General features: G+C 46.0%; 2 protein-coding genes across 3 annotated transcripts in view; both read left to right on the forward strand.

Annotated features, from left to right (window-relative positions):
- Positions 1–14,527, forward strand: part of BLK (BLK proto-oncogene, Src family tyrosine kinase) — a 44,505-nt gene that overhangs the window by 23,788 nt on the left and 6,190 nt on the right. For both annotated transcript variants that reach the window (XM_057427751.1, XM_057427752.1), the window contains exons 4-10: positions 2,690–2,783; positions 3,710–3,808; positions 5,020–5,123; positions 10,748–10,897; positions 11,377–11,529; positions 12,428–12,607; positions 13,185–13,261. In XM_057427751.1, coding sequence (XP_057283734.1) covers positions 2,690–2,783; positions 3,710–3,808; positions 5,020–5,123; positions 10,748–10,897; positions 11,377–11,529; positions 12,428–12,607; positions 13,185–13,261 — 857 coding nt within the window. The remainder of the gene's footprint in view (positions 1–2,689; positions 2,784–3,709; positions 3,809–5,019; positions 5,124–10,747; positions 10,898–11,376; positions 11,530–12,427; positions 12,608–13,184; positions 13,262–14,527) is intronic.
- The window catches only part of FDFT1 (farnesyl-diphosphate farnesyltransferase 1), a 133,826-nt gene that overhangs the window by 2,967 nt on the left and 116,332 nt on the right, over positions 1–14,527 (forward strand). The gene's annotated exons all lie outside the window — the stretch shown is intronic.

Genomic DNA, 14,527 nt, shown 5'->3' on the forward strand with positions numbered 1-14,527 from the left:
GCAAACCGGGCTAGTATCTAACTTTCTTGACAGCAGCTCTGAGCCAAGAGGTATTTGGCTCACAATCAAAGTCTCCGGGCTGCTAGCATTATCTGCAAAGCAGTCACTCCTTGCAGCCCCGACGGCTTCTCTACTGTAGAGTCACTCATGACCTAACTTGATTAAATAGGCCAAGAAAGTATTATCAATGCTGTTTCTTAGTGAGGTGACAAACTCAGAGACAGGAAGAGTTGCTTTCATCATGAGATGGCAAGTCTTGCTGGCTTGAGCAGAGAGAGCTTTTTTTCTGGCTCACTTAAGTGTGCACTGTTTCTCAGCGTGTATTTTGAGCAGGGGATAAGAGGTGATCACAGTATGTTTTCAACATATAAAACCTTTTCGTCCTTACTGTATTTGCTCTTTCTCCTCCTCTTCGTTTTGTTTATATGTACTTTTGTCAGTTGCTTCAAGATCAAAACTACATTTTTCATTTCATCTCTTGGGATACGCAGCCGTTCTGTGCTTGAAGATATTTACACATTTGCTTCTGTTTTTCAAAGCAGAAGTGTGACCACTGTATTAGTTTATTTTCAAGAGGAGCAGGACGGTGCATGTGGATGAGCATGTTTGCTGTGAACACTTTGCAGAAGGCACATGTCCAAAACCCTTCCACGTCAGAGAAGCTGTGTGATAAGAACATTCTCAAGGAGGCAATGAGAGTTTGAGCCCATTGCTAATGTGAAACTCTCTGAGATCCCTTAAGGGGAAGCCCCCAGCTGTGCAACCTATTTTAAGACTTCAAAGCATGATCATCCTTTTCCCCATGCACAGGGGAGAGTGAGGCTCTGCTGAAACCTCTCAAGGATCTCCAAGTTCCTCCTGAAGGGAACCACTCAGGGCTTTGGTTTACAAAGCTACATTTCCTCTCACACTGACCCTTTCTCCTCCCTCCTCTCCAATAAATCGCCAGCAGAGCAGCAGCCAGGCCTTGCACACACAAAACCCAAGCTGCCCCAGAGACATGTTATCTGTGATGACAAAAGGCCAGTCTGGCACTCTTGCTGGTGGCATTATTTGAAAAGGTCACACAGAGACTGTGGCTTGACAGTCAGTTTTGAAAAATGCTAATAATTCATTGCTCTCGCTGCATTAATCAGGCTCTGTATGAGCTAAAGACTTTCTGCAGCAAATGGCCTCCTTTTCTTTATACTGTTCTTTCTATTTTTTCTTTTCCTTTTTTTTTTCTCTTTTTGTTTTTTCTCTTTTCTCTTTTTTCTTTTTCTTTTCACTTTTCTTTCTGTTTTTTCTCTTTGTCTTTTTTCTTTTCCTTTTTTACTTTTATTTTTATTTTTACTTTTATTTTTATTTCTTTTTTCTTTTTTCTTCATTTTTCTATTTTCTTTTTTCTATTTCTTTTTCTTTTCATTTTTCCTTTTTCTTTTTTCTTTTTCCTTTTTTCTTTTTCTTTTTCCTTTTTCTTTTTCTTTTTATATGTTTCTTTTCCTTTTCCTTTTCTTTTTTTTTATTTTTCTTTTAATCTTCCTTTTCTCCTTTTTCTCCTCATCTTCCTCTTCCTTCTTCTTTTTTTACCATTGCTTTTGGCTTGATTTCTGTGCTCATGTGCACGTGCCAATCCTCTTTATAAAGTCTGATCTGTCCCAAAATAGCTGCTTATTTCTGCTTCAGTAGCTGTGAGCATGCAGAGCACATGTGAACAGTTGCACAACGTCTCCAAGAGCAGCACTGGCACAACCCCGGCATGCAAATGTAGCGATGCAGCTCCAGCCCACAGAAATCTTCCCTGGGGTGGGTTTGCATGTACCAGGCAGCAGCTTTGCCACACACAGCAAGGCTCATGTGCACCACAGAGACAAAGTCCATTTTGCTATGCCAAAATTCAGGATCACCCAATATGGCTGGAATAAAAGTAACATGGTAGGGGATGGAGATGCACGCTTGCTCACAGCCTTGGTCCAGGTGGGTTACAAGTGAAATGGGAGACACAGAGCACTGGTTTTGTGGTCTGAAGCGTCTGTGCATTGGGACCAGGGAGAGGGAAGGGGATCCTGGAGCATCTGCCACCCCTGTGGGAATTTCAGCTGAGCAGAACAGCTACGTGCCATAGGGGTGCTGGGTCAAAAGCAGCAGCGTGACTTAAATGTGGTGGCACACCTGCAAGGGATGTAAAGGGACGGCAGGATACAGGCAGAGTCTAGAGCAGCTGGAAGGTGAGTTAAATCCTAGCGATGGGCTCAAATAACAGAGGCTGAGATGACTTTATACCTTTTTCAATCAAGAAAGCCTCATCTTTTTGAGTCAAATTCCAGAGCCACTCTGGGAAATGTTACTACAGCAGTATTCACTTACAGCCATGTAAAACTCAAGCCAAACACTGACAGGTTATATATGACCCTTCTTATTCCACAAAAACCTTTTTTTCTTGTTGACACACTGGGTTCTGTGGATAGAAGCATCTGGAGAGCTTTAAAAAAACATGCACAGGAAACACTTTGGTGAATCAGTGTTAGTCCCTGAGCAGAAGCTGTGGCTGGCCGGAAAGGTGGTGTGGTGGAAAGCTTGGCTTTTGGGGGGACAGGGCAGGGGACAGCCCCTTGTCTGTGTGTGGGTGAAATGCCCACCTGGGTGTGTATCACCCATCTGGCAGGGAATTCAACAGTGCTAGGTTCGATGATGCTCCTGGTTCTTTTAGATAACCTGATTGTGATCGCACTGTATGATTTTCCTGCCTCAAGTGATCGTGACCTGCAGCTGGTCAAGGGGGAGAAACTCCAAGTCCTCTCCAAGTAAGTGATCTACTGCCAGAGGGAGGTTCATACATGGGCATGGCGAGGCTAGGGAAGGGAGTACCTTGGGGTCAGACATCAGTTTGAGCTCACCAAAACTGAACGTGAGTCGTATTTTCGCTCCAGAGTGTGACTATGGGTACCCTTTTCTCTCTGCAAGGTGGGGAAGGTGACACTTCCATGGGTTACAGATACTATGGGGTTGGGCGGTGTCCCTGCCTGGGACTTTGGGACCTTCTTCACTGCTGTGTCCATGAGCGCAGAAGTAGCACAAATTACAGCAATAACCTAGCTCCTATTTCATATTTTGTGCTGATGGTGCTTTTGCAAAGGATGTGGGTTGGGTGTAGTCAGAGGAAAGGACAGAATCGAGCCAGAGAGACGTGTGGTTTCATTTCGGCTTCTTCTCAAGTGGGAAGGGGGACAGACAGTCCATCTGGCTGGACCATAACAGGGCAGAGGTGGGCTTGGGTCTCCCAGTCAACAGACCCTGCTCCATCCTTTACTGCTTTGTGAGGTGGCCTCCAGAGGAGACAGTTCTCAAACAGATGCTGTATGCAGTGCAGTATCCAGCAGAAAAAGAAGCAAAAAAAGAATCCCTCTATGCAAGACACAAAATAACCCCATGATGACCCAGATTTCTCTCCTCTTACATGGGGCACGTAGCAGAGGTTTGAATCTGTGGTCACTCTTTGTTCACTCTGCATTCATGGAAAGAGTCTGTCACCTCCTGAAGTCCCTGAGAGACCAACAGCCTTCAGCCTGCTGTTGGTCATAGGAAATTGCAAGAGACCTGTACTGTGGATTAAGGAGCCCTAGCTTATTTGTAGTGCTCGAAATCCCATAAACCATGCTGTCACCACAGCCTTAGCTTGTCGTGAAACCTCCTCTGGGCACTCAAGCTTTTTCCCCTGCTTGCTTTGCAGTGAAGGGGACTGGTGGCTGGCAAAATCCCTCAGCAGCGGCAGGAAAGGCTACATCCCCAGTAACTTTGTCGCGCAAGTGGACAGCTTAGAAGAGGAAAAGTAAGTGCAAAAGCTTATGAATGGTTAACACCGATGCAGTGCCCTGTCTCTCAGCAAGAAAAGGGAACAGCTTTACTTGACATTGGGAAGATGTCACTGCTGGGCTGGATGGCAAGATGCTGCTCAGAAGTTCAGGAGAAGCTTTAAGCACCATATGGGTGCAGGGCAGGAGGGAAGTGAAGTCGCTATGGGAGAAGTGAGTAAAGACTCCTGTCCCATTAATTGCACCCACCATGGAAAACAAGGGTTTGGAGGAAGAACATAAAGGTTATATTTGCGCTGGTAAATTAGCAGTTCCAGGAAACATCCTCTGGTCCCACTGGGCCAGTCTACCCATACACAGTGTTAAACTTCCTCAGCCTCTAAAAGGACATCTGCATGTAAATTAGAAATCCCTTGTGAGAAGGTGCACTGATCCAGGTCTTGGACAAGCCAGGGACCATGCCAACTGTTTAACAGGGCAGACACCTAAGTGCCAGTGCCCAGACCCATAGCCTGGTGCTGTTTGTTTCACTAACCCAGATGCAGCCTGCCTGTTTGGCTTCCTTCAAGGAGGATGGTAAGAAAGACTGGAGCCAGAAGGGTTTATTATGCCTATAATACAAGCAGTAGAAGAAATTGTTTCCATGACTTATTCTCCTCTGTGGCATTCAGCTATAAATGATCAGTCCCACTTACAAGCTCCTCTTGGAGGGACCCAACCGCCATTGAATTCAGCAAATATTTAGCAGCACACAGAAATGTGGTTGGGACATAAATGCTCTTGGTACCCAAAGGGTATATTTAAATGGCTGTGGGCAGCCTGTGTTCAGCGTGCAGCACATATATCTGCTTTATACACAGCCTGCCAGGGCACAATTCAAGGTTCACCCACTTACCAGGTGAGCTCTGGGTCTTTGTGTGCCTCAGAGCTGTTCTCTGGATGAGCTTGCACTGCTCTCACGTATGGGGGACTGCATGTACAATCTACTCTCTGCTCTGGCTGAATTGCTAGGCTATGAAACAAGCCCAGAGTCACCCAAATCTGACATTAATCTACTGAAAGCAGTCTATTGCTGCCACTTTCCAGCAGATAAAAAACTATTTGCTGATAAAAATAACCCTCAGAGTGTAATGGTAAAAAAAAAGAAAAATGAAGTAACTGGAAAGAATTTTATAAAGATCTTTTCCTTTTCAAGCAATGATTTTGCCTTTGCTTCTCTGTTTCCCAGGTGGTATTTTAAAGCTCTGAGCAGAAAAGATGCTGAACGGCTGCTGTTGTCTTCTGGTAACAAAGTTGGCTCTTTCCTTGTCCGAGAGAGTGAAACCAGTAAAGGTGAGATCTGCAGAGCAAGGATAACTCCTCATTATTGCCATGGCTGGGAAGATCCTTCAGACCCTAGCCGTGAGTTCGGCTGTGTCAGTGGTTCTTAGGTCTGGCTCAGCAGAACATTGCTTGCAAGGCTCAGGAGGGCTGTAGAACTGTGCTGAGGGTTTGGAGGGCAAAGATTTGCTCATAGTGCTACTTGTGTGTGTAGTTCAGGCTGTGGGAAGGGTGGCTCTTGCCACCACAGGTTGTGGCAGAGATGCAGGAGCACAGATAAGCAGGAAAGACTGAAGAAATGGTATTTTTTTGGCAGATAGATATTCTTTAATGCACTCTGGAAGAAGCTTTTCTCCTGTTTGCAGCAGAAGCTTGCAGGATTTTGGGAAAGCTCTTTTGGTAGAACATTTTCCCAGTAGAAACAAGTTTTTCCTGATAGTCTGTAGCAGGGAGAATTGATGCAAACCAGAACTTTCGGAAGCAGACTGGCTGAAGCAGAAAAGGTGGAATTCATCCACTTTCTTTCCATACAAAGACATGACTCAATGAGGATGGAGAGGACAGAGCATTGTGGTCACTTCTCTTGGGCAGTGGACGCAGTTATTAACCATACTAATTAACTGTGTAATTGCGGTTTCTTTGTTCTGTGCTGTTAATCTGAGGACAGTCTGGAAGCTAGTTTAGGTTGTCCCTCCAGTGCATGGAGCACTGCCAAGTCCACCACTAAGCCATGTCCCTAGATGTCACATCTACATGTCTTTTAAATCACCCTATGGATGGTGACTCAACCATCACACTTAGAAACAAGTCTCTTCTGTGTTTCCTGACTGAATGTTCCCTAAAAATTCTGAAAGCTGCAAATCCTCATGGAAAGCATCCTTCTTACTTGGCATCAGTGTTAGGTTAGACCTAGGTCAGGTTAGAGCCAGTCTTCAGTCACTGGTCTCTGCTGTCCAGAAGCAGACTTAGCTGGAGGCATGTGATACTCTGCATTAGCAGATGTGGCCTGTTCCACTCCATGAAAATCCAGTGTTAGTCCTAAATGGTGAGAGGTCATCTCTGCTCTGAAATACGAGTCTCACCTGTGTCTTGTCTGATATCTAGTATTCTGTCTTAAAATATGGCTGTTATTCCTTCAAACACCTCATCGTTTGAATCATCCTATGCGATCAGCTATTACCTGAATACCCTGTGCTTTAGACTACCTGAATGGCCATGGTGACACCATTTGATCTGCCTTAACCACAGCTTCCTCCTTTCTAAAGAGAAGGGGAAAAAGAGAAACCCCTTTTCCAAATGTGCCATGAAGTCGAGATCACTAATGTAAAGCATCTGTGACCTACCATGAGATGTCCAGAGCAAAGCCATGCCTGGCCTTCGAGCTCCACAGGTTCTTCCTGTTTTCCTCCTCCACAATCTATATTTTCGTTCACTTTGCACCAGCAACACTTGACCTTCAGGGCTGAGCACTGACTTGAGCTAAGGGCAGTATCCCCTGTAGCTGTATGCATTGCATGGTGGTTGTCTCATATTGGTTTGTCTCAGCCACAGTGGGACGCATTCTGCACCCTGCCTAAGAGCAGCACCTATTCATAACCCACCCCAAGCAATGTCTCATTTTGCTAATGATGAAAGGCACAAATTCTGCAACCTGGGGCCTTTGCTTTCAGCCATCCTTTCCAGAGGCCATTAAAGGCTCATTCAGCATCTGGGAAGATCGGTCCTTGTCAAGAGAGTGCGGGAAGCAGTGTAACCATGGGCAGAGAGATAGCCTTGATGAAGCTACTGGAAATACACAAATCTTCCCCTCAGTAGTACTCGTTCTGAAACCTGCAGGAGCAGTCACACTGCTGTGCCGAGCCACAAAGCCCTGGCAAGCAGCAAGACTGCTGTGTCCATGCTCCCAGCAGGAGAGGTCTCAGAGCTCAGCTGCTGCATTCAGCTGAGCTCCTGTGTTTCCCATAGGGAAGGAGTTAAGACCCTGATGAGCAGGAGATGCCCCACATGCTGGGACTTGGCCTGAGATGCAGGCATCAAAATGCAGATACCTCATGTATCAGGCAGTTGCCTGAACTCCCACCATAGCCAGTGGGGCTTTATTTGGTTGCCAAAACCTGAACATCTTAGGGTCATCTCCAGGTTCTCCACCACAAGATGTGGTTTTGCACCATATCTACCAAGCCCATGCAGATGTCCCAGAGCACCTCAAGCAGTACCTGCCTCATATGTTTAGGTGACTGAGTCAACCCTCAGTATGATGCAAGTTTAATCTCAGCCTTTACATCTTCTGTTGTTCTTTTCCACACAAAACCTGCCACACTTTGAAAACAAAGAACCTGAGACCCCTTGCAGGATGGTTCAGGGATCCCAGACCCAGAAGAGGAGGGTCTGACACCGAGAGCTGCCCAGGACAAGATTTGTTTGTGCTCTGAGCTGGTGTCAAGCCCAGGTCTGTGCCAGGATGCGATGCAGGGCTGTGGAACAGGAGAATGTCCCTTCTGGCTGAGGAGCTAGAACTCCTTCTGGCTATCACTGGGGGAGATTAGGAGTCCTGCTATCTGTCTGGCTCCACTTAACATCCTTCTTTTGCTGCTGTTCCTGGGAGAAGAGAGAATTGAAGCTTTTCAGCCGCAGTGCTTTGGCTTTAGACTGCAGCTCCCAAGGGAACTATAGTGGTCCACGGTGAATGACAGGGAAAGCTTTACCACACTCACTCCAGCAAACTAAACTCTGACCTGGGGTAAAATACAGTCATTAACTCTAATGACAGAATAAGTATTCACTTTGGGAGTAGACAGCTGATAGATTGGGCTGGAAGGTGTCTGGAGCTCCTGTCACTGCTGCATGCTGTGCATCACTGGTTTGAAAGATGCAAAGGGGTTTAAAGAGTCAGTGGGGTCTGGAAAAGTGGAGAGCAGGCATTTTGGGTGCAACCACACTACCAAACAGGCCAGGTCTCCTCTCCTCCTGACTCTCAGCCCCAATGCACTCCCTTGTACATGTGTTAGTTCTTAATTCTTGCCCTCCCTTCTGCAGTGCTGTGTGTTGTCAGTGCAGCTGGGCTCACGCCATGTTTGGCTCTTTCCTCTACCAGGCCTTGCCTTATAAAAATCAAACACATACCCTAAGCCACATCCCAGGCATGCAAAGCACCCTCCTGGACTTGTGCCATAGAAGCTCAGATCTGATGGGCTGCACATTATTTCAATCATTTTGAAATTAAAATAATATCAACATCCTCAACAACAATCTTCTCTTCTCCAGGCTGTTCAGCCTGGAGAAGAGAAGGCTGCATGCATACCTCATAGCAGCCTTACAGTATCTGAAGGGGGCCTACAAGGATGCTGGAGAGGGACTCTTCACTAGGGATTGTAGTGACAGGACAAGGGGTAATGGGTTAAAACTTAAACAGGGGAAGTTTAGATTGGATATAAGGAAGAAGTTCTTTACTGTAAGGTTGGTGAGGCACTGGAATGGGTTGCCCAGGGAAGCTGTAAATGCTCCATCCCTGGCAGTGTTCAAGGCCAGGTTGGACAGAGCCTTGGGTAACATGGTTTAGTGGGAAGTGTCCCTGCCCATGGCAGGGGGATTGGAACCAGATGATTTTAAGGTCCCATCCAACCCTAACTATTCTATGATTCTATGAATAATGGACATTAATAACAATAATAATTTTGCACACATAGGTACCACAGAGGAGCCAGAGGGGGTCTGGGACCAAGTGCTAGGGAGTGTGAATGCTGCTGATCAACTCTAGCAGGACTTGTGCTGAGCAATGTGGACATTAGCCCTAGCAGCATCTTTCTGCACCCACTAGGGACCAAAGATCACTCCCTGGGAAAGACATACTTAGCTCAGTAGTGACCTTTGGTCACTGAGACATAGGCTGCAAAAATGAGCCATTCTTTTACCCTTCCCTTGACTTTTTTCTTGCCCATTGAAGATTCTTCATGGATGCATCTAAGACATTGAGCTGCAGGACCGATAGAGCCAAAAGGGCTTCTCAGTTTGTCTTCTGCCTGACACTCATGGTGAAGGAAAGAATTTCATGCGCTGCTGAGAAGGACCCCACCATGCTGAGGCTGTATGCTTCCTGTCTTCAGGTTCCCTGGAACTGCATTTAATCCAGCAGATCTTCTATGAACATTATGCCACCTTATCTCCCAATCTGGTCTCTGTCCCCCAGATGACTCTTAGTGGCTGGAAAAATTTTAGACCATCCCAAATTCTGCTTGTAAAGATTTATAATCATAGAATCATGGAATAGTTAGGGTTGGAAAGGACCTTCAGATCATCAAGGTCCAACCCCACTGCCATGTGCAGGGACACCTCACACTAAACCGTGTCACCCAAGGCTCTGTCCAACCTGGCCTTCAACTCCGCCAGGGATGGAGCATTCACAATTTCCCTGGGCAACCCATTCCAGTGCCTCACCACTTCAACAAAGCAAATATCCACAGAGGTAGTTTTCTTCTGTTACTTTTAAAACAGAGGTTTGCAGCCTCAGTGTAAGGAACTGCTGGTGCTGCTATGGAGAAACAGCAGCAAGTGAGAGTTACGTTTTAGTGGATTTTCTCCTCACGGTCAGGATTATGGTTTCAGAGTCCCTGTGGAAGGCCCCACTTCTGCTTATGATCCTACATGACAGATACATACTTTTTAACATAAATAGCCTTGCCTTTTCAAGCATTAAAAAGGCAGCCTATCTACCCGGGTGACGTATTAGACTTCTAACAGCCCAGCAGGCTTGTAACAGCTTACTCCGGAAATATGATCCAGACAACGGGAAAAAAAAGAATCCCTGCTAAACTGCATTGAAATTGACACTGACACAGGCTGGAAGCTGCTGCTCTGTAGCAACATCTAGTGATGTTTTTGTGTACAAAACCCCCAATCTTATGGTTCAGATTATAAACCCATTACAAGGAGAGAATAGCAGGTTGGAGGGGCAGATCATTAAGCAGCTCCCTTGAGGTCAAAAGGCACATAAATCTAGATGTGAATCTCTATATGTGGTTTACCCACAGTCACAAGTTTATGGCTGAACAAGACAATTCTCCTGAATCCCCCTTCTGTACTTCCCAGGTAAACCACTGTCCTTGGTATAGGGGTTATAGTGGATAACAGGGTTACAGGGACCTTGGGTAAAGCTGGGAAGGAGCACATATCTCTTGACCTTACCTCTCCCACTAACTGAAGCCCTGGTTGTGCTGGTAGGGTGGTTCAGCTCCTTGTTTCTACAGGCTGGTGAGACTACAGTCACTTGTTTCATCCAGATGAGGTGATGCTGTTGACAGAGATCAGGTGGGAGATACAGAGTTGTGGCAGGACTATCACAACATAAGTATCTGATTGCTCTGGCTGGAGATGTGCTATTAATTTATATTGATTCCTTGGGGCTGTTGGCCAAGGGTTAGGCAAGTTTTGCTCAATGAAGCCTCCACAGGACCAATTAAGCTCTAATGAACCTTTATCTTCTCCACCTGTGTCTGAGAGAGGGAAGATTGTAGCTTTGCAGCCTGGGAAGGCAACAGCAAGGGCTGAGAGAGGTATCTTCAGCTGTAGGCTGGGAGGTAGCTGGTCCCCGAGTAGGGTTCTGCTTGTTCTCACAGTTCTTTCTTCTGGTTATTCTCCAGGTGCCTATTCCTTGTCTGTGAGAGACAGTGACTCTGCTCATGGGGACATCATCAAACACTACAGGATCCGCTCCTTAGATGGTGGGGGGTATTATATCTCCCCCAGGATGACTTTCTCCAGCCTACCAGAGCTAATCCATCATTACAGCCGTAAGCTGGGTTTGTCTCTTAGCAGAACGTGGGCATGTGGGTAGAGGGAGGATGGGCTTGCTAGCCACCACCACCACTCCATTGACTCCAATGGACCATGTGTTCTCCTACAAGCAGAACCCGGGCACCCCTGTCCTGCTTTTCATCCTAGAGCATTGTGAGTGTGAGGTCTATCCCCAACCCTGTAACCAGACAGTGTCTTCCATTAGGAAAGAGGTGAATGCTGAAGGGATATCTAGGAAAGGATGCTTGGGAAGCAGGGTTTGAACTAGCTGGGCAGGAGAATTTGCTCCTCTATGGCTCCCTTTGAGCTTTCTCCTTTCACTGGGTCCATTCTGCATCCCTTGGTCCCTATGGTTGAAACATTTGTGTGGTTGTGGAGGTTTCCCATGGGTTGACTTCTTCCTAACATGTGTAGATGGAGGAGGAGGTTAGCTCTGCCATCCCATTGAAACATCCTGTACTTTGTCCTCACACAGAGAAAGGGGATGGCCTGTGCCAGCGCCTCACAACTGCCTGCATATCCCTGGTTCCCCAGAGACCCTGGGCACAGGATGAATGGGAGATCCCACGGGAATCTCTGAAGCTTGTGAAGAAACTTGGCAGTGGGCAGTTTGGGGAAGTATGGATGGGTAAGTATAACTCCCCATTCCAGGAAAGAAATATATAAACAGAGGAGATGGAAAGTCTTCTTTCCTTAAGACAAGACTAGTCTGGTCATGGGAATCCTAAAGTATGAACACATATTTATAGGTACACATACAGCAGTAGATGCCATACTCCTGGGAAGGACCAGACAGGCTGTGTTTGCATTGATCAGTGGTTGAGCAAGGGTTTTGCAGGCTGGATACATGTGATGGGTGTTGAAATAACTATATACTTCTCTCCTGAGACGTGATCTCATTATTCCTGGGAATCCTGAGCTTGCTTGTAGCATCCTCAGTTACACACAGCAGGGTAGCTTGGTGACATTATCCCACTTTTTCTGCTTCCCTGTCCCACTTTATAACCTAGATCTGAATCCCTTATGCCTTCCTGCCCACTGCTAATCAGTGGCAGAGGAAGTGGGGTGAGGTCAGCTTCCTTTGCTGTCCTCTTTGTGGTCGGCTGTTGCCTTGGCAATTGAGATTGTGGACAGGACCAGGCTGAGCCTACTGGTGGACTGCAGAGTCCTGGCTTTTCTATGGCATTTGGATTATGAGAACATAATCCCTGGGGGGACCCAGGGGTTTCATCCAGAGTCTTGCAAGGCTGGGAGGACTGTGTGAGGATGGGCTCATTGCATGGGTGTCCATAACCCAGAGCAGGGATGGTCCCCAATGAAGCCACACAGATGGATGGTTGTGTTGTGTCTGTCCCTTCTCCTTTCATACCTGCTGTCTGAACCCTCTGGCACCAAGTTTTACCATGTGTTTCTTTATGAGATTGAATGCTGTTGCTGTGTTTTTCTGCTGCCTGATCCTTGTTGCGCAGCCTGATAGAGCCAGTAGAGATGCCAAAATTCCTCAATGCATCATTATTTCTCTACAGGCTATTACAAGAACAACATCAAGGTGGCTGTGAAGACCATGAAGGAGGGCAGCATGGATCCTGACGCCTTCTTGGCAGAGGCAAACTTGATGAAGAGGCTCCAGCATAACAAACTGGTCCGGCTATATGCGGTAGTCACAAAGCAGCCAATTTACATTGTGACAGAGTACATGGCCAATGGTAAAGAGCCTCACTGAGGTTTTTGTTGGGTTTCTGTAAAATCAGGTCAATGAGTTAGCTGGTACTCCCATGCATAATAGGGGTGGGAGGAGGGCATTGCCTCCTGTCTGTAAGCAGAAGGACTAAGTGATCCAGAAGTCTGCTTCTAGTACTGGGAGGGACTTTCTGGGCAATGAAATCCTGCATCTTGAGGTCTTATATTTCAAAAGCTACTTCACAAGACAATGATGCTCCATTTGAAGAGGAAAGTTCTCCTCTCCACTATTCCTCCTGGGAGTTTGTTTCAGAGTTTTACTCCCCTCATGGTGAAATTGTCCTTTCTTTTGCTTCTCTTGTCTATAAGGCTTTGAGTGATAAATGCCCAGCAGTTTGCAAAAGGTCTGTGCAAAATAAAGGGGGAAAATCACCTCCATTTGGGAACTTTCCTAATGGAAGATTCTCCAGCAGACACCATTGTGATTCCTTGTATTTTCTCTAAGATGCAGGCAGATTTGCTGCATATATTCTGAGAAGCACCAGAGAAAGCAAATGTGCAGACTTACTCAGAAGAGTTACAGCAGCCTTTCCTCTTTTGCAGGGTGTTTGCTGGATTACTTGAAGACAGAAGAAGGAAGCCAACTGAACCTCCCCAAACTCATTGATATGTCTGCTCAGGTCAGTGAACAGTCTCTGGGAAACAGGCTCAAGGCCATGATTTGTTATTGAAATGCTTGCAAGTCTGACAGAGCGTCTATTTCATGGAGAAAAACAGCACCTCCTGGTGTGCTTTCGTAGGGTTTCTCTCTCAGTCCTCTTGTGTTGATGTGCGTGTCAGCTCGGCAGTGCTCTGCTGGTCCTTAGGACAGACTCAGGGGAACTTAATGCAGTGCTAGAGAACTGGGGCTTGGTTTTTAGGTTTTGGGTTTGGTTTTGGCTTGTTTTTCTGGTTTGCTGAGCAGGAAGTAAGTTTGCTTCTCTTTTTACCAAAAAGGAAGAAAAAGCTTAAGGGAAAGACTTTCAGTGTAGAGACATGATGGCTTTCAGCAGTTCTTCCCTCCTGATAAGGCATAAGGGATGTTCTGACACTCTGATCTGTGAATATTGCTTCCTATGAGAACAAACTTTGACTTCGTAGAGTTTGTTCACTCTGAGCATCCCCAGCCTGTAAATGTTAATAGCTGCACCTGCACTGTAACATTTCAGTCTGAAAGTACATCTAAACTCAAACAGGTCAAAATCAGAGAAACCCCAGACTGGCGGCATCTTGGCAACAAGTTGTACATGAAGGCTGAGATTGGCAAAATCACTCCACTTTGGTCCTAGTGGACAGAGTTTGGCTCCACTCCTGTTGACAGAGTTTGGCTCACCCAGAGCAGAGTTAGGATAATTTTGGAAATACTGGGAAAAGGCCACGAAGCATGGCATCATGGTTGAATGCAGCTATTTTGATGTGCAGATCTGGCAGCAAGCAATGTGTAAAGGCTGGCTGCTTGGCTCCAGCCATCATACAGACCTATTTTATAGCGTATTAAAAAATGGAGAATCTTAAGATTGGAGCAAACATTATATGGCAGCAAAAAATTTTCCTTCTTGCTTTAACCAGGATGAAAATATTTAAATGCTTTAAAGCAATGTCCCCATCTGCCATTTTTATTTTCCTCTGCACCCCTATGAAGTGAGCAGAGGAAGATGTTTCAGTACGTTTTCTCTTCACTACTGATAAGTCTTCCTTATCTGCAGTTTTATCTTTGTGAGAGATTATGGGGCCAACTGCACTCTCACTGTTTAGTATCTTTTCCTTAACTGTTTCCTTCCTTCCCACTTTCTTTCTTTACCTCCCTACTTCCCTCCTCCCTTTTTCACTCTTTCATTCCTACTCTTTGTTTTAAATTCCTGATGCTAAGCAGAATGGTCCAAATCCATTTGTGTTACAGAGCCCTT

This window comes from Pezoporus wallicus, unplaced genomic scaffold, assembly GCF_028554395.1.
Source record: "Pezoporus wallicus isolate ANWC-B61680 ecotype Strahan unplaced genomic scaffold, APGP_CSIRO_Pwel_v1 contig_6464, whole genome shotgun sequence".
Classification (NCBI taxonomy): Eukaryota; Metazoa; Chordata; class Aves; order Psittaciformes; family Psittacidae; genus Pezoporus; species Pezoporus wallicus.